At 47.2% G+C, this 18,975-nt stretch overlaps 2 protein-coding genes across 8 annotated transcripts in view; one reads left to right on the plus strand and one right to left on the minus strand.

Moving 5' to 3' along the window:
• The window catches only part of LOC137433884 (mitochondrial Rho GTPase 1-A), an 80,273-nt gene extending 77,839 nt beyond the window's left edge, over positions 1-2,434 (minus strand). For 5 of the 6 annotated variants that reach the window (XR_013624794.1, XR_013624795.1, XM_068126330.2 and 2 more), the window contains exon 1: positions 2,170-2,434. Coding sequence is in view for 4 of the 6 variants with exons in the window: in XM_068126330.2 (XP_067982431.2) it covers positions 2,170-2,206 (37 nt within the window). In the remaining 2 variants the exon portion in view is untranslated. Of the gene's footprint in view, positions 1-2,085 lie in introns of all 6 variants that reach the window. The other variant, XM_078785974.1, reaches the window with a different exon arrangement.
• The window catches only part of LOC137433889 (uncharacterized), a 69,820-nt gene extending 54,200 nt beyond the window's left edge, over positions 1-15,620 (plus strand). Inside the window, exons 1-2 of one of the 2 annotated variants that reach the window (XM_068126344.2) lie at positions 3,017-3,436; positions 14,215-15,620. In XM_068126344.2, coding sequence (XP_067982445.2) covers positions 3,125-3,436; positions 14,215-14,712 — 810 coding nt within the window. In that variant the 5' untranslated portion in view covers positions 3,017-3,124 and the 3' untranslated portion in view covers positions 14,713-15,620. Of the gene's footprint in view, positions 1-3,016; positions 3,437-14,214 lie in introns of those variants that run through there. The other variant, XM_068126345.2, reaches the window with a different exon arrangement.
• Positions 15,621-18,975: the final 3,355 nt, after the last annotated feature.

The following is an 18,975-nucleotide window of genomic DNA, read 5'->3' on the forward strand; positions in this document are numbered from 1 at the left end:
CTCACACACACTTTTCTCCCTCTCACACACACTTTTCTCCCTCTCACACACACTTTTCTCCCTCTCACACACACTTTTCTCCCTCTCACACACACTTTTCTCCCTCTCACACACACTTTTCTCCCTCTCACACACACTTTTCTCCCTCACACACACTTTTCTCCCTCACACACACACTTTTCTCCCTCACACACACACTTTTCTCCCTCACACACACACTTTTCTCCCTCACACACACACTTTTCTCCCTCACACACACACTTTTCTCCCTCTCACACACACTTTTCTCCCTCTCACACACACTTTTCTCCCTCTCACACACACTTTTCTCCCTCTCACACACACTTTTCTCCCTCTCACACACACTTTTCTCCCTCTCACACACACTTTTCTCCCTCTCACACACACTTTTCTCCCTCTCACACACACTTTTCTCCCTCTCACACACACTTTTCTCCCTCTCACACACACTTTTCTCCCTCTCACACACACTTTTCTCCCTCTCACACACACTTTTCTCCCTCTCACACACACTTTTCTCCCTCTCACACACACTTTTCTCCCTCTCACACACACTTTTCTCCCTCTCACACACACTTTTCTCCCTCTCACACACACTTTTCTCCCTCTCACACACACTTTTCTCCCTCTCACACACTTTTCTCCCTCTCACACACACTTTTCTCCCTCTCACACACACTTTTCTCCCTCTCACACACACTTTTCTCCCTCTCACACACACTTTTCTCCCTCTCACACACACTTTTCTCCCTCTCACACACACACTTTTCTCCCTCTCACACACACACTTTTCTCCCTCTCACACACACACTTTTCTCCCTCTCACACACACTTTTCTCCCTCTCACACACACTTTTCTCCCTCTCACACACACTTTTCTCCCTCTCACACACACTTTTCTCCCTCTCACACACACTTTTCTCCCTCTCACACACACTTTTCTCCCTCTCACACACACTTTTCTCCCTCTCACACACACTTTTCTCCCTCTCACACACACTTTTCTCCCTCTCACACACACTTTTCTCCCTCTCACACACACTTTTCTCCCTCTCACACACACTTTTCTCCCTCTCACACACACTTTTCTCCCTCTCACACACACTTTTCTCCCTCTCACACACACTTTTCTCCCTCTCACACACACTTTTCTCCCTCTCACACACACTTTTCTCCCTCTCACACACACTTTTCTCCCTCTCACACACACTTTTCTCCCTCTCACACACACTTTTCTCCCTCTCACACACACTTTTCTCCCTCTCACACACACTTTTCTCCCTCTCACACACACTTTTCTCCCTCTCACACACACTTTTCTCCCTCTCACACACACTTTTCTCCCTCTCACACACACTTTTCTCCCTCTCACACACACTTTTCTCCCTCTCACACACACTTTTCTCCCTCTCACACACACTTTTCTCCCTCTCACACACACTTTTCTCCCTCTCACACACACTTTTCTCCCTCTCACACACACTTTTCTCCCTCTCACACACACTTTTCTCCCTCTCACACACACTTTTCTCCCTCTCACACACACTTTTCTCCCTCTCACACACACTTTTCTCCCTCTCACACACACTTTTCTCCCTCTCACACACACTTTTCTCCCTCTCACACACTTTTCTCCCTCTCACACACTTTTCTCCCTCTCACACACTTTTCTCCCTCTCACACACACTTTTCTCCCTCTCACACACACTTTTCTCCCTCTCACACACAATCTCTCTTCCTGGCTTGAACATTTGAAGGCATCACTTTTACACAACTTGCAACGGCATCGCCATCAGCAACTTGGACCAATCAACACAGGATATGGATTTGAACCTGAACATCAACATGCTGAGCTATGGGTTCGAATGGGAACGTCAAACTATTTACACAACAAATACAATTATGAACCATTCAGGAATTTATGCCAAGTACGAGTGGATTATTCAATCAGGTGAAGGATTTAAGGTGACAAATAATAATAATAAAAATAAAAACAACAACAGATCGTCCAAGGACAAACAAGGCCGGACGAGGCAACGGATCAGAGGTCGTTCAAAGTCAAACCTCCACAGTCGTGTTCACCACCCATCGACTAGTTATAAAGGAGTTCAGGTCGAACCACCATCTCATCGACAAACACATCCTTACGTTCTCCGACGAGAAGGATCCTGACGTCCTTTCTCATTCTGATGATGTTGCGAGGTCCAGACACCTGATCCTCGCCACCGATGACCCTCAAACGCAGACAGTCACGGTTTCACGGTTTGGCCTCATTACTGAACCGCTTGGTGCCCTTGTTGTCAATGAGAAATGAGAATTTACACAAAGAAGCGAAAGGTGACTGTTGCTCCACGTGCTGCACCGGCTCCCATTTCGAGAGGTGCGGGGGGCGGTCCTTCAAATCTGTCGTCATGATCGATATCACCTTGTACAATTATTTTTGAAAGATTATAATAGGAATCGAATTCTACGATCATTTGTCTTCAAGCAAAGATGAATGGTGCGGTGTATAAAAAATTGGAGGTAGTTCATTTTTGGAATTTTTTTTTCATCAGACTGTATTTGTTGAATGTGGTAAATGACGATCGTTTTAAGGATAATTCAGGTAAAATCTCTCGAGTGAGGGAAAAAAAGAAGACTTTGAACTTCCTCATTAAACGGAAGTGACGTCAGCTGCCTCATTTATCGAAAGGTTGTTTTTGTTTCAAATTACGTTACAAGTAAAATGTAAAAGGTATTGTGCAAATATCTTCTTTTTTTAAAAGTACTAATAATTGTTACTTGAAAAATAATAATTTTATTGAAATATTCAGAATACGTATTAGCTGAAGAAGAACATACCGAAAGTGACACGTAAAGAATACCGTTTTGTCATAATTATATGACCGTGTTTTACATTGAATGGTATCAAATTCAACTCAATAAAACGAGAAGTTAAACAGTTAGCTCTTTCATCAAGCTTAATAATAACAAAAATATCCCACAATGCATTGCGTTGCGTACGGACATCTCGTTTCCCGCTTTTGAAACTGCAGCAAGTTTCTCATACATTGTGGCCTATCAGTATCACTCTATATTACGGACTTTGAAAGGCATTATCACGATGGAAAGCTATTTTCATAAGCTCGATGATCCTGCCAAGACTAAATACAAATCAAAAACGGTTTTCATTGGAAGCCAAGATCCATACTCGATTGCCAAGAAGGAATGGACAAGAAATCAGGAAAAGTTCCCCTCGTTGTGCTACTTGGACATCGTAAACTATTTAGTATTCCAATCTGGACAGTATTCGATGGAAGATTTCAAAAAGTTTAAGACCTTGTTCGCGTACGACCAGTTCATGAAGGGCCGTGTGGGAGATGTCTGCGTTTACGCGTGTAAAGACGACAGGAAACTGCACATTGTGAAGGCCCAAGTAAGTTGTGCGCTTTGCCTTTGCATCACTGAGCTGTCTTGACTGGGTTCGAATCCCGACTATAAACTGCCAGTTTGGTGGTTTACAAATTCCTTACCAAGTCGGCTCCGGTCGAACGCCAACCCTGGCCAGCCTGTTCGTGAAAGACTTGGTACAAAAAAAAACTTTCCCCGGTGGATCCACCAGAGGTTGGGAATAATGATGTGTTGGACCGTTTTTGAAACTGGCTGAAGCAATTGGTTCGCTTCTGCCTGTCTCTACAAACGTCAGTTTATGATTAACGGACTTAATTTCAGGCCTATAGGTTGACGTCACGACGTCGAAGAGTTACGGCACGACGTCGAAAAATGCCGTTCGAATTTTACTCTGTTTTCCTGTCTTGGGAGTCAAACAAAAATGGAAATCATTCCAAACAGTTAACGTACTGTTTTTAAGGATGTCATAAAGGACACAAACAACAGGCACAGCTCACTAATGCAACGTGTTAAATAAGGTGGTGTAAAAGGCACAGCATCAATGGCGGTAAACATCCAATTTTTTTTTTTTTTTTTTTACTCTTTATTTATATCTTGTTTCAATTTAATTTGAGTATGTACTTGAACACTGTGAAAGGCAAATCAACTTTTTGGCACTTTCAAAACCTTTCCGTTTAGCAGTACTTGGCCAAAATATTACGCCATTTTTTCGTCATCAAGACCGATCAAATTTACGGAAGCCAGTCTCACACCGTATATATATATATATATATTGTTGCGGATATGGGATTTACATCCATCCATATCCGCTTGTAAATATTCCCCTATTTCCTCAATACTTCCCAACTATCCCCAATCCCCCATTCCCCATTCCCTAGTCCCATTTTCTGTAAACAACACTCTGTAGACCCGACCTCCCCCTATTTCCCCCATTAAATGTCGTGCCCAGGTTCACCGCATCTCATGTAAGACAACTATAGGACATCTTGCTAGTTATTCTTAGTCTATGTCAGTTAAGGACTCGTTTCCATTAATTCTGACCCTTTGTTGCACCAGAATGTGATTGTATGGCACCGTTAGGAAGTTTAGGACCTCCCAATACCTCCCCGCAGCTCTTCCTCACGGTTCAGCAACAACAACAACAGCAACGGCGGCGGCGTGCACAGGGAGTGCGCGTCCTCACTCCGGCTTGGTTGGTAGGGGGTGTTGGGAGGGCATGAGGCCTTCCCAACGAGCCGCCATCGAACATGTGCTCGACGGGGTTACCAAATAGGGGCTCCCTGTCAGCTCCTCGTCAAGGGCGGAGCCCGGTAACCCCCGCACCCAATGGAAGCGGCGGACCGGCCCCAGGGGGGCGGAGCCAACCAGCCGAGGGCGTGTCACTCCCCGCTGAGCATGCGCAGGAAGAGGGAGGTGACGTCAGATGCGCGCTGAGCTTGGAGCAAGCAAGACGTACCCTCCGAGCGCTGTGAGGCCTCCCCGCATCTTCTGGACTGGACCGTGCTTTATCCTGTCCCCGAGCCAAGGTGCACCTTGTGCTATCGACTACCTGTCCCTTCCTGCCATCAATCCCTGTGTAAGTCAGCCTTGTTCCGTTTGTCTGTGGTCTGTCTGGGATAAGATAAGACGGTAATTAAGTGCCCATCTCTTCTGTGTCTTTTACCTCACTCTGCCGTGTAATCTACCCCCTTTTCTCCAACACTGTAATTATACCCTCCTCCGGAGGTCTTGAGAACTGTACCCCTTGCGTCGTTTCATCTATCCCAGTCGTTGTGTCCTTTCCATCATTGATTTAGCATAGCGCGATTTGGTCAACGTCTGGGTGGAATCGGGGTCTAGTCGGGGAATAACTGTTCGGTCGCGGTCATACCAACCGCTCGGTCAAAATAACATCTAAACCGCGTCCGTAACAATTGGTGTCGAGGAGTGAGATTCGAGGCCCGAACCAAATTTTTTTAAAAACATCTAGGAAAAAATTTGGTCAAAATTAGAAAGTACCGAAATTTGATTTTGTTTTACAAAAAAACCCGAATTTTGAAAGTCGCGCTATGGCAGATCAAGACGGCTGGGTTCCGGTAGAGGAGAGTGGGGTAGAATCGACCCAGGACCCCAGGGAAGAAGTGGGGAAAATGGTGGAGGAGAGTAAAGAAGGTGTGGTTGAGGGGGTATCAGGTGCACAAAATGGCGCTCTCGCGCACGTGGTTACAGCGGCACCAAATTTTGCCGTGCCCGTGACCGTAGCAGCGGGCTTTGATGTGGGGGACTTCATGGCGCAATTCACCGAGATGCTGAGAATAGAGGGGGAGAAATTGAGTAATAAAATGGAAGCAATAACGAACGGATTGGGAAACCAAATTGAAGCAATAACCAACAGAATGGGTGACCGCATGCAAAAATATGGGGAGACCATGGATCGCATGGTGGGCGAAAGGGTCCCAGGGGTGCACGAGAAGGTAACACGGGTCGAGAAGCGCTGGTTGAGCGAAGTGGAGGAAAGCACGGGTAACCGGACCGGGGTAGAAATCGCGACACGGGGTTTGGAAAAGCCGGCGACCGATGAGGTAGAGGGAATTTTATTAAAGCCAACGGTCGTCGAGGTGAGTAAAGAAAAAGTGGAAGTGGGCATTGAAATTGAAGAGACCGGGGACTTAGAAAACCACTAGCGGCGGGAGGAAAAGATGGAATATGTGCAAAGTCCCTGCTCACATCACGATGCTGTGCTTAACCCGAATGGAAGTTTGCAGGTTTTAGTGCAGGGAGGAATAGAACCCCGAAGGTGAGACGTGCTGTGTATGGTGCTGGGAGATTTTGTAAAAGGATGTTTAGCGACAAAAGAAGTCGCGCGATTGGGATCGATATGGCACCCGGGCGTTGGTGAAGGGTCCCGTGTGAGTAAAAATGGCACGCGTGTGAGGAAAAAGTGTGCGTCGGCGAGTGGGTGTGTTATAAAGTGTGGGAGTGAAACCGAGTGCGAGCGAGAATGCACGTCGGTGTGTACGGGGTGTGACACAGGGAGTGAGAGCAATACGGAATGTACGTGCGAGGGTGAGTGTGACATGGAGAGTAAGGTGGTGGTGGAACGTGTGCGAGAAAGCACACCTGAATTGGTGGTAGCGCGAGTGTGGGAGAGCCCATGTGAACGCGTTAGTGGGTGGATGCCAGAGTGCACGCCCATGGTGAGTGTTACGGAGGACGTAACGGAGGAGAGGTGTGGACCGAGGTGTGCGAGCGGCGAGTGTGCGCAAGAGTGTGCGCGAGAGGTGTGGTTTGTAACAGGGAGTGCGTTGGTGGAATGTACGGACGGCGTTGGAACGCCGGATTTGGTGAAGGTGAAAGGGGTAGCGTATGCGTGTGAGCATGCAGGTGAAGCATCGACGGTAACCGGGTTAGCGGTTAGGGCGACGGATAGCCGATGCGAGCACTCGGGGCGCGGCGTGCTTTGTTGGATGCAGGGCCCGGCGCGGATCGAAGCTGCGTCGTTTCTCTTCGAAGCGTCGTTGCCGATTCGGGCTTGGCCCCGCCCCGCACGGTCGAGTCCGGGCCTTGGCGGGCGAGGCGACCGGTCCGGTTCAAGGGCGAGTGGGAGGAAGCGGAACGGTGCCCCCTCGTGGGGACGGGGTTCCGACCGGGGGAGATTGAGCCATCGGGCCCGGGACCGCAAGGTGCCGCGCCGAGATGGTGCGTGGAACCTCGGCCCAACCAAACCACCTCCCTTGAACCGAAAGCCGGACGGATTCAACCTGCAGGCGACCAAATCACCCGAATTCATTGCTCGGCTTTACGAACCGAGTTTAATGATGTCATGACGCACCGAGGCTAGGATATAGCGGACTGTGATGATGATGGTAGTGATTTGATACGAAATTTATAATAGTGGGTAGCATTGGCAGTAAATGGGAAATTTTTGAATTGGTTGGAATTTGGACGAGCAAAATTGATAGTGGGACCTCCCCGATGTGGTGGGATGGGCAATCCACCATCCCTCACGGCGAGGGGGGGCAAAGGAGCACTAGATTATGGGGTGTATGGCAGTGGAAACTAGCCCGGGAGGGTTAGGATATTGTGTGTAGGGATCTAGCGAAGATGACATTAGGTAACGTTAAGGTTAGTTAGTGACAAGGATACCTGTAGAGGGGACGCAGGTAGATTAGAGTGGATGATAATGACGAGGGAGCGCAATAGTTTAAAGGGACGACTGGGAAGCGCAAGTTTCAGAGGGGAGTAGTTAGATGAGATGATGCTGTGTGAGAACTGGACAGGTGTGTGGAGCAGTGTATGAGTAGTGAGTGTTGTGGATCAGCGCGAATGCGCTTGGGGGAGAGAAGGGTGCAGGCGGCACCAAGTATGAGAGCACAGGTGTGCAAGTACAGGTGTGTGGAATACATGGAGTATTGGAATGAGTGGTGTGGAGAGAGTTGGAGTAAGTGGTACGGAGTGGTGTGCATGGTGTGAAGGTGTGGATGGGGGAAGAGTGGACCCCTTTCACGAGTACCCGGGGCGGGTAGTGTAAGTGTTAGGTAGAGGGTATAGGTAAATTGTGGTTGGATATTGGCATCTGTGGTGCGGGTGGAAGAATGGTATTTGGATGGGTGCATCAGTGTTGTGGAAATGGCTGGGCGTGTAGCCTGTTAGTGTGTGTAGTTGGTTTGGGCACTCCACCACTGTGAGGATGTCGGCCAGGTGAGGCCGCAGGTGGGCTCTGGGAGCCGGTAGTTGTGGATGGGGCCCGAGGATCCGGAGGACGGACCCGGGTAGCCCAGTGCCAGAGGGCACCAAGGGGTGACAGAGCCAGGGGGGGGCCTTCCCCAGTAGATAGGTTAGGTTAAGGAGCTAGGTAAGCTCGGGTGGAAACTGCAGTGGTGGAGGTGTGCAGGTGGGTCGACCTGCTGGGAGAGCTACACGTCACAGCCCAGAAATTGTGCTAGGGCACCGGGAGATGAATCGGGGGAGTGAGACCCCAAATTGAGAAGCACCACAGTTTGGTCAATGGGAATTGGTTTTTAGAACCCAGAGTGTAAGTTGGCCAATGGATTGGCAGGGAGAGACCCCGGGTAGTGTAAAGTGTGTTAATGTCATTTAGAGGATAGTTAGGATTGAAGTCTCCTCGCACCATCTACATGCACTCACCTGAGATGACATACCTCCACACCATGCCATGTTTTGTTATTTTATTGTGCAGATGTTTGGAATGTGAGACGCATCATGACGTGGGTGTGACATTGTGCTTGATGTTCCATCTCTTCCTCCTTATGAGGATTGATGACGAATTGGGTGATGGCAAATTTTGGCTAGAGGGATTGTGGTGACTAATTTGGTATTGGAGAAATATGGGGAAGACGTGACATTAGCGACGAATTTGTAAATGTGTAGATTTTGTAAATATGGGGTAAGGGCAAGGGTAGTGTCGGTGACAGGGGGGGGTGACGTACGGTAGGGACGAGCTTTCTCACTTCGCTCTCCGTACGCATTTCGCCTTGCATTGCCTTATTGATGTATACCCTTGTGACCTTACCCCTCGCTCATTTGTCTCTTTTGTCTCCCACATGACCTGTGCGCCATTGGGCGCCGAGGGGAGCGTGCGTGAGTCGGCCATTGTGCGCCCGGCACTCTCAGAACCAGCTGTCTGCATCGATGCACCACATTATGGACCACATGCCTGTGGCCGAGCACCACTGATGGACCCCATGGGTTGGGGCATGGCCCCTCTGCTGGAACCGGCCATGAGGGCCCGAAATCTTGCTGGCGGACCTTGGCCACAGGGCACCGATGCCCCACAGGTGAACCACACTAGTCGGCCCTGTGGGCCATAAATAAATAAAAATGGACACGTTGGGTGCATTTCATTTTATGCTCAAATAGGCCGCCAGTAAGAAAATGAAAGGAAATGACAACATCTGGAAGAAAGTAAATAGCCAGCAGAGGGAGCCGAAGAGCAAGAGACCACCTGCAGGGTTAGGGGTTGTTGGTTTATTTTTATTATTGAACATTGACGAACTATGATGACTGGGCACCGATTGGTGCCTGAGGGTGTATTGGTGCGTTTTGGGTGCTTTCATGGTGCATTGATGCAGAGCAGACTGTCTCCCCCCCAGAGAACAATCACAGGTCCTGGGTTAGTCTTGTAAATAAAGTAGCGTCAATTGTAAATAATGCTCCCTACCGGCTGTATGTTTAGTTTGAGGATGCTTTCCGCGATTCGGTTATCCTGTGGGTGTGTTTCTGTTAGGAGAAGGGTGCAACGTCGCAGGGGGACATATTTACTCATTTGTGAACATCTGTAAAACTGTCGCACTCAGGGTTGAGTTAATAGTAGAGGGAACTACATCTGAGTGCCACACTAAAGTAGGTAAAAATTTATCGGGTCGGGACGCCCCGAGGTAGAGAAGGGTGCAGTGTTGCGGATATGGGATTTACATCCATCCATATCCGCTTGTAAATATTCCCCTATTTCCTCAATACTTCCCAACTATCCCCAATCCCCCATTCCCTAGTCCCATTTTCTGTAAACAACACTCTGTAGACCCGACCTCCCCCTATTTCCCCCATTAAATGTCGTGCCCAGGTTCACCGCATCTCATGTAAGACAACTATAGGACATCTTGCTAGTTATTCTTAGTCTATGTCAGTTAAGGACTCGTTTCCATTAATTCTGACCCTTCGTTGCACCAGAATGTGATTGTATGGCACCGTTAGGAAGTTTAGGACCTCCCAATACCTCCCCGCAGCTCTTCCTCACGGTTCAGCAACAACAACACAGCAACGGCGGCGGCGTGCACAGGGAGTGCGCGTCCTCACTCCGGCTTGGTTGGTAGAGGGTGTTGGGAGGGCATGAGGCCTTCCCAACGAGCCGCCATCGAACATGATGTGCTCGACGGGGTTACCAAATAGGGGCTCCCTGTCAGCTCCTCGTCAAGGGCGGAGCCCGGTAACCCCCGCACCCAATGGAAGCGGCGGACCGGCCCCAGGGGGGCGGAGCCAACCAGCCGAGGGCGTGTCACTCCCCGCTGAGCATGCGCAGGAAGAGGGAGGTGACGTCAGATGCGCGCTGAGCTTGGAGCAAGCAAGACGTACCCTCCGAGCGCTGCGAGGCCTCCCCGCATCTTCTGGACTGGACCGTGCTTTATCCTGTCCCCGAGCCAAGGTGCACCTTGTGCTATCGACTACCTGTCCCTTCCTGCCATCAATCCCTGTGTAAGTCAGCCTTGTTCCGTTTGTCTGTGGTCTGTCTGGGATAAGATAAGACGGTAATTAAGTGCCCATCTCTTCTGTGTCTTTTACCTCACTCTGCCGTGTAATCTACCCCCTTTTCTCCACCACTGTAATTATACCCTCCTCCGGAGGTCTTGAGAACTGTACCCCTTGCGTCGTTTCATCTATCCCAGTCGTTGTGTCCTTTCCATCATTGATTTAGCATAGCGCGATTTGGTCAACGTCTGGGTGGAATCGGGGTCTAGTCGGGGAATAACTGTTCGGTCGCGGTCATACCAACCGCTCGGTCAAAATAACATCTAAACCGTGTCCGTAACAATATATATATATATATATATATATATATATATATATATATATATATATATATATATATACACATATACCTTAAGTATGTTTACTTCTGCCACCGAAGGTGTAGTCAGGTTCACTATGTTTTTTCGTTCAAAATTTTGGTAGATTAGCAAAACTATATATTTTTGGAATATTCAGAGCATGAGGAATTCAAAAATTAATGTTTACATTTGCGTAGACACCTTTGCGAAAATGACACTCAGGACAGTGATGAAGATCTGTAAAAGCATATTCCTGAACGGTATAGACCTCATAGATCCTGTGTATAGGACTTATAGTTCAATCTGATACTACCTATAACTTCCTATAACAACCTATAACTTCAAAGGACTTGCAATATCATGTATTATGTAATACAGTTATATCACAAATATAAAGACAATGGTTTTCAATTACCTTTGTTTGTTGCTTTTCTATAATCCTGAGCACTATTTTGAGGCCTTTATTGGATTCCTTGACCCAGAAAATATAGGATTAGCATATTTAATTGTCTCTAGGTTGACTAGAAGCCGAGATCGCGCAAAATATGTATTTTATGGTGGCCATTTTCAAAATCCAAAATGGCGGCCATGCAGGTGTCTGTGCAAATACCAACATTGATTTTCAGATTCTCCATGCTCTGAAGATTCCAAAAATGTACAGGTTTGCCCATCCCAAATTTTTGAAAGAAATTATATTTGTTAACATAGTGAACCTGACTATCTTCATCACTGTCCTGAGTGTCATTTTCGCAAAGGTGTCTACGCAAATGTAAACATTAATTTTTGGATTCCTCATGCTCTGAATATTCCAAAAATGTATAGTTTTGCTAATCTACCAAAATTTTGAACGAAATTATATTTGTTAACATAGTGAACCTGACTCGTGGATGGAGGTTATGTTTTCACCCCTGTCTGGTTGTTGGTTTGTCTGTCTGTCTATCTGTGAACAAGATATCTCAAAAAGTTGTGAATGGATTCGGACGAAATTTGGCAGAGAGGAATGGTATCTAACAAGGACTAAATTATTCGATTTAGGTGAATATCTGACTATGGATTTGGATACGAGAGTTATTTAATTTTAAAGTGATTCTTCACCATTGAGAGATCAGGTGAAAAGCGATATATAACATGATATTTGAAAAGTTATGGACGAGTTATAAATAAACTTGGTGGACGAGTTGGGTAGGTGACAAGAACAAGCCGATCAGATTTTGGTTCAGGTTTGAATCCAGATCCGGCCTATCAGTGGGATACAAAACGTAAACTGTTCACCAGGCGGAAGTATGCTCTCTACTGAGTGCCGTTCTAGCTCCCCATGTGTCTACAAAGACACATACAAGCCGGTGTAATAGATGGATTGAACTCGGATACTGTCTCATACAGTGCATACCTCTCATTCCATATGATACAAATATGTGTATTTTTTTATGTCAAACTTATTGGTTCACGAGTTATCAAGTGACCACTATATTCGTCATGTGTGTCTGTCTGTGTGTGTGTCTGTCTGTCCGCAGCATAACTACCTGATGACATCATCCGATCTTGATGAAACTTGGGTGGGAGGTTGATATCATGGTCTGGTTGTGTCCTGCGTCAAGTGGGCGTATTGTGCCCGTTGTGGGCAGTCACGTCCGAAAAAGATGTCTTTTTAGGGGGTAATCGAGTTCAAGCTACATCTTCTCTGAGGGGTTTCGTGGAATCTGACAGGGGTTTCGATGTTTGGTGAGGCCAATGTCATGTGTCGAGCCCCACGGAGCTCGATTTTTCTTTTCTTTTTTTTCTTCTTTTTTTTCATTTCATTTTTCACCTAATTTTCGGTATTGTGTAGCTAACTAACCTCATAACTGATTATACATTATTGGCGCTGAGGAAGCGCCTTTAGCGATTGACTTCCAGCCAGTGTAACGCTAATTCCTGTCACAGGAATTCTGAGATCATATAAGTGGGCGTGGCAGTTCCTGATTGGTTCGTGTTGGGGAACGCCTTCTCGCTGCCGACGTGACGTAAATTCGCGCACGCGCACTGGTGATTGGCGCGCCTTTAGCGATTGACTTCCAGCCAGTGTAACGCTAATTCCTGTCACAGGAATTCTGAGATCATATAAGTGGGCGTGGCAGTTCCTGATTGGTTCGTGTTGGGGAACGCCTTCTCGCTGCCGACGTGACGTAAATTCGCGCACGCGCACTGGTGATTGGCGCTGAGGAAGCGCCTCTAGCGAATGACTTCCAGCCAGTGTAACGCTAATTCCTGTCACAGGAATTCTGAGATCATATAAGTGGGCGTGGCAGTTCCTGATTGGTTCGTGTTGGGGAACGCCTTCTCGCTGCCGACGTGACGTAAATTCGCGCACGCGCACTGGTGAAGCTTACTCGATCTTACTCGATCCCATATTACATGTACTTTCATTGCATACAAATTATACTTCCTCCTAGAAATTCCATGCCCGAACCTCAGCGCAATCCAAGAGGATTCACTTGTTTTCTATCTCATTTCAAGGTCAGTAACCTTCGTTTTGACATTTCCGGGCCTGGTCTGTCCGGGCCTGTTTCGGTTATAGTCCGTCCTTTGTCATTGAATACCGCTCGCTCATGAACCATCGTCGTCTCCTGACTTGTATTTATTTCAAGACAGCACAGGGTAAGTTAAGTAACATCTTTCACTGGAGAAGTATATCTTAAGGTCCAGTAAGGATGGAATTGTTGGTGGAATCATGCAGAGACCTTCGGCGGATGTCGCAGTTCGAACACATCAGTTTGGAAATGACAAATCTGTCTTTGTGCATTGACGTATCTGTGATGCAGGGTCATCACGAAACACAATGAGCGGGATGGTACATGGTGGAGAGAAACATAGAAAACTTGCAAGATTGGCCTAGAGGTACACACACTCACCTCTAAGGTCTTTGGCCTGGGTTTGAATCCCAAGTCGGCTATAAACTGGCATTCCCATGTTTCACCAGTGCGCGGTCGATTTGTGTGCCGTCCCTCAGATTAACGTTAAACGGGGTGTCCCATCTGGCGGCAGTAGTTGGTGGACGTTAAAGATCCCACAGTGTGAAGACTAGGCGAGCAATCGCCGACACCATGTCCGAATTACAAATTCCTGCCCTGACCTACAGGGCACAGTTGTGGCCTAAATTATGTACCCACCCACAGCCATCTGCTACATACGAAAGGAGAGAATAATAATTGATTAATCAGATGTTCTGAAGTGATATCTACACCAGTGATAAACTCAAATCTATTTGTATTTCTTCCAGGTGATCGATTCACAGAGTACAAATGAGACTACCTTCTACCCCTGGCTAATTGTGGAACGGGAAGGTACGGTGGTGACGACGCACTGTGATTGTGCCCAAGGGATGGACGAGTCATGTTCCCACATCGGCACGTTGATGTTTGCTCTCGAGGCGGCCGTGCGGTTGTGCGGAAAGAGGACGGCTCTCCAGGATCCGTCCTACCGCAAGTTTCCAAAGACCCGTGCTGGAATATCGTACGCCCCCCTGCAAAAAATCAACTTTACCTCGCCAAAGGCGATGAAGAAATCGAAGGAACAGCAGAATGATCCCGCTCTGCTCGCAAGGATCCCAAAACCAAAAGAGAAAAAGGTTATTCCGGCTCCAAGCACCGAGGAGATAAACACGTTCTACAAAGCCATCGCCCCGGTCAGGCCAGTGATCCTTTCCTTGCATCCAGAATACTCTGACCTGTACATCCCAAAGTCTCTCAGTGTAAACTGTGAAAATGAAGACAAATGATAAAGATTGTGATATTTCTCTCCTCCATAGTCCATCCTGCAGAACATCTTTGAGAGTGAGGAAGAGAAAGGGATCAATGTAAATTGTTTTTTCATTTTCCTTGTGCTTGATGCTCAGTGGGATCATTTGAAGTATTTTTGCACCGGAGTTTGTTTTTGTGCAAAGTCGGCGAAGGAGCATCCTCCCGCACTGTGTGCACACTTTATTGACTATTACCACTACTACTACTGGCATGAGGTTCTTCTTCATCCCTTGCCTATCCATCCAAGTTGGGAATCTCTTCATCCCCACCCAACACCATTGATGCTGGAGGACCTGAGTTGGAGATTGATTCGTGAGGCACCAAGTTCTGGAGCTCTGCCACGACACTTTATAAACTTTCCCAATGGAAGTTGCTTCTGTGGGCGAGCAGAAACCATCTCTCACATATATTTGCAATGGCCGCGTCGGTGGACCTGAGTTGGAGATTGCTTCATGAGGCACTAAGTTCTGGAGCTCCGCCATGACACTTCACAAACTTTCCCAGTGGAAGTTGCTTCTGCAGGCGAGCAGAAACCATCTCTCACATGTACCTGCAATGGCCGCGTCTTCACGAGTTTTTTTGCTGGTGGAAAAACACCTACTCTTACACTTCTAGCTTCATTTTTTTCCCCAACACTTTTTTAATTTCGGTCACACTGGAAAGAGTCGATCACGGGATTTACTGGTTAACTTTATTTTGGCATCTGCAAAGCTTGCAATGTATAAAACTAGAAAAGCAAAGATTGAAGTCATTGTATCAAAGTATCGTTTTGCATGCTTGAGAACTTTATTACGTTCACGAATCACTTCCGAGTTTAAGTTGGCACAATATTCCTGAACCATCAGGTGTTTTAAAGAAATTTGGACAATAAATGATGCACTATGTAGTATTTCCCCACAAGGCTCTTTACTTTTACTTCTCTGATTATATAATATTTTTGACCCCGTCGCACCGCGGAGCGAAAGGGGGACTATAATAATAATAATAATAATTCATTTATTTTGTATAGCGCTTTTCCAGAAGCCCAAAGGCGCTTTGACAGAGTGGAAAACATAATGCATAACAATACATGAAAACAACAATTGCAAAAAGACAAGAATCAATAGGGAAATATTTAAAGCAAAAGGAGGGAGAAGGAGAAGTGATAGTCAGGGGTTAAATGCTGTGGGTTGAATGTTGAATGCAGTGTTGAACAGGTGGGTCTTTAGTGATGTTTTGAATGTGGTGAGTGAGGAGGAGTCTCTGATGGTGTGAGGTAGTGAGTTCCAGAGGGTGGGAGCAGCGATGGAGAAGGCCCTGTCCCCCCAGGATCTGAATTTGGTCCGGATGGAGGGGGTCAGGAGGTTGGTACCAGCAGAGCGGAGGTTGCAGGTGGGAGTGTGTCTGGAGAGGAGGTCAGCCAGGTCGGATGGGGCCAGGTTATGGAGGGCTTTGTATGTCAAGAGGAGGATTTTGTACTGGATTCTCTGGGAGATGGGGAGCCAGTGAAGCTTGTAAAGGACGGGGGTGATGTGGTCACGGGTCCGGGAATGGGTGAGTAGACGGGCAGCGGAGTTCTGAATGTATTGGAGTTTATTGGTGATTTTTGAGGGTGAACCATAGAGGAGGCTATTGCAGTAGTCCAGACGGGAGGTGATGAAGGCGTGGATGAGGGTTTCTGCAGCCGTGGAGGAGAGGGATGAGCGGAGACGGGCAATGTTTTTCAGGTGAAAGAAGGCTGACTTTGTGATCTGTTTAGTGTATTTGTCGAAGGAAAGGGTTTGGTCAAAGATGACGCCAAGATTCCGGATGTGAGGGGAGGTGGATACTGGGATACCGTCGATGTTGAGGGCAAAGTTATGGGTGGATTTTGTGAGCGTTTTTGGGCCAATGATGATTATTTCAGATTTATCACAGTTAAGCTTGAGGAAGTTGATTTGAAGCCAGGATTTTATTTCAGTGATGCAGTTTGTCAGGATAGAGTGGGTGTCGGTGGAGACGGACTTGGTGGAGATGAAAAGCTGGATGTCATCGGCGAAGCAGTGGAATTGGAGACCATGACGGCGGATTAAGTGACCGAGGGGGGACAGGTAAAGGATGAAGAGGAGGGGGCCAAGAACTGAACCTTGGGGGAGGGGAGCAGTGGGGGATTTGCAGTTATTGATGGAGATGAACTGGCGTCTGTCAGAGAGGTATGATTTAATCCAAGAGAGGGCAGTGCCGGTAACGTTAAAGGTGGATTCAAGTCGGGTGAGGAGGATGGTGTGATCGATGGTGTCAAAGGCGGCGCTGAGATCGAGGAGGACGAGAATGTTGAGGTTGCCAGCGTCAGAGGAGAGGAGAAGGTCGTTGGTGATTTTGAGGAGAGCAGTTTCAGTACTGTGGTTGGAGCGGAATCCGGATTGGAATGTTTCATACAGGTTATTGGCAAAGAGATGATGTTTGAGTTGAGTGGCTACAGCGCGTTCAAAAACTTTTGACAGAAAGGGTAGGTTGGAGATGGGTCTGAAGTTGTTTAGGGTGTCAAGGTTTAGACCAGGTTTTTTTTAGAATGGGGGTAACAGCAGCAATTTTGAGGGAAGGTGGGACGATGCCTGTAGACAGGGAGGAGTTTATTGTTGCAATGATAAGTGGAGAGAGAGCAGGGAGGGAGGCCTTGACAAAGCTGGAGGGGATGGGGTCAAGAGTGCAGGTGGCAGTTTTCATTCCTATGAGGAGTTCAGAGAGGTCAGTAGGGGAGATTGGGGAGAACCGAGACAGGGGATGGCAGGACAAGGGGGGGCAGGTGGTTGGAGGGGGAGCGGGTGCGGCAGTGGTCAAGCTGTTGTAGATGTTGTCAATTTTGCGTTGGAAGAAACGTTGGAAAACTATGGTTTTCCCCTCCGTCTGTGTGTCCGTCCGTCCGTGCGGGCGTGTGTGCGCGAAGGACCGCATTCGAATTTGGTGTGTGGGTGAAACCCACGTAAAAATCCAAGATGGCCGCCGCCATGTATGTCTGATGCCATGTATGTCTGAACCTTGCGAGCGGAATATCTTGAAAAATAAGCGAAGTACCAACTTCTAATCTAGTGTGTGGGTGTATCTCGGCATAAGGAAGAACCCTATTGAAAATTGGGTCGCCATGTGAAAATCCAAGATGGCCGCCGCCATGTATGTCTGAACCTTGTGAGCTGAATATCTTGAAAAATAAGCGAAGTACCAACTTCTAATCTGGTGTGTGGGTGTATCTAGGCACAAGGAAGAACGCCATTGAAAATGTGGTCGCCACATCAAAATCCAAGATGGCCACCACCATATATATGTCTGAACCTTGTGAGCGAAATATCTTGAAAAATAAGCGAAGTACCAACTTCTAATCTGGTGTGTGGGTGTATCAAGGCATAAGGAAGAACCGTATTGAAAATTGGGTCGCCACGTCAAAATCCAAGATGGCCGCCGCCATTTATGTCTGAACATTGTGAGCTGAATATCTTGAAAAATAAGCGAGAGTACCAACTTCTAATCTGGGGTGTGGGTGTATCTAGGCACAAGGAAGAACGCGATTGAAAATTGGGTCGCCACGGCAAAATCCAAGATGGCCGCCACCATATATATGTCTGAACCTTGTGAGCGAAATATCTTGAAAAATAAGCGAAGTACCAACTTCTAATCTGGTGTGTGGGTGTATCTAGCCATAAGGAAGAAACCTATTGAAAGTTGGGTCGCCACGTCAAAATCCAAGATGGCCGCCGCCATATATATGTCTGAACCTTGTGAGCGAAATATCTTGAAAAATAAGCGAAGTACCAACTTCTAATCTGGTGTGTGGGTGTATCTAGCCATAAGGAAGAAACCTATTGAAAGTTGGGTCGCCACGGCAAAATCCAAGATGGCCGCCACCATATATATGTCTGAACCTTGTGAGCGAAATATCTTGAAAAATAAGCGAAGTACCAACTTCTAATCTGGTGTGTGGGTGTATCTAGCCATAAGGAAGAAACCTATTGAAAGTTGGGTCGCCACGTCAAAATCCAAGATGGCCGCCGCCATATATATGTCTGAACCTTGTGAGCGGAATATCTTGAAAAATAAGCGAAGTACCAACTTCTAATCGGGTGTGTGGGTGTATCTAGGCACAAGTAAGAACACAATTGAAAAGTGGGTCGCCACGTCAAAATCCAAGATGGCCACCGCCATGTATGTCTGAACCTTGTGAGCGGAATATCTTGAAAAATAAGCGAAGTACCAACTTCTAATCTGGTGTGTGGGTGTATCTAGGCATA

This window comes from Myxine glutinosa, chromosome 10 (assembly GCF_964187855.1).
Source record: "Myxine glutinosa chromosome 10, kmMyxGlut1.1, whole genome shotgun sequence".
Classification (NCBI taxonomy): domain Eukaryota; kingdom Metazoa; phylum Chordata; class Myxini; order Myxiniformes; family Myxinidae; genus Myxine; species Myxine glutinosa.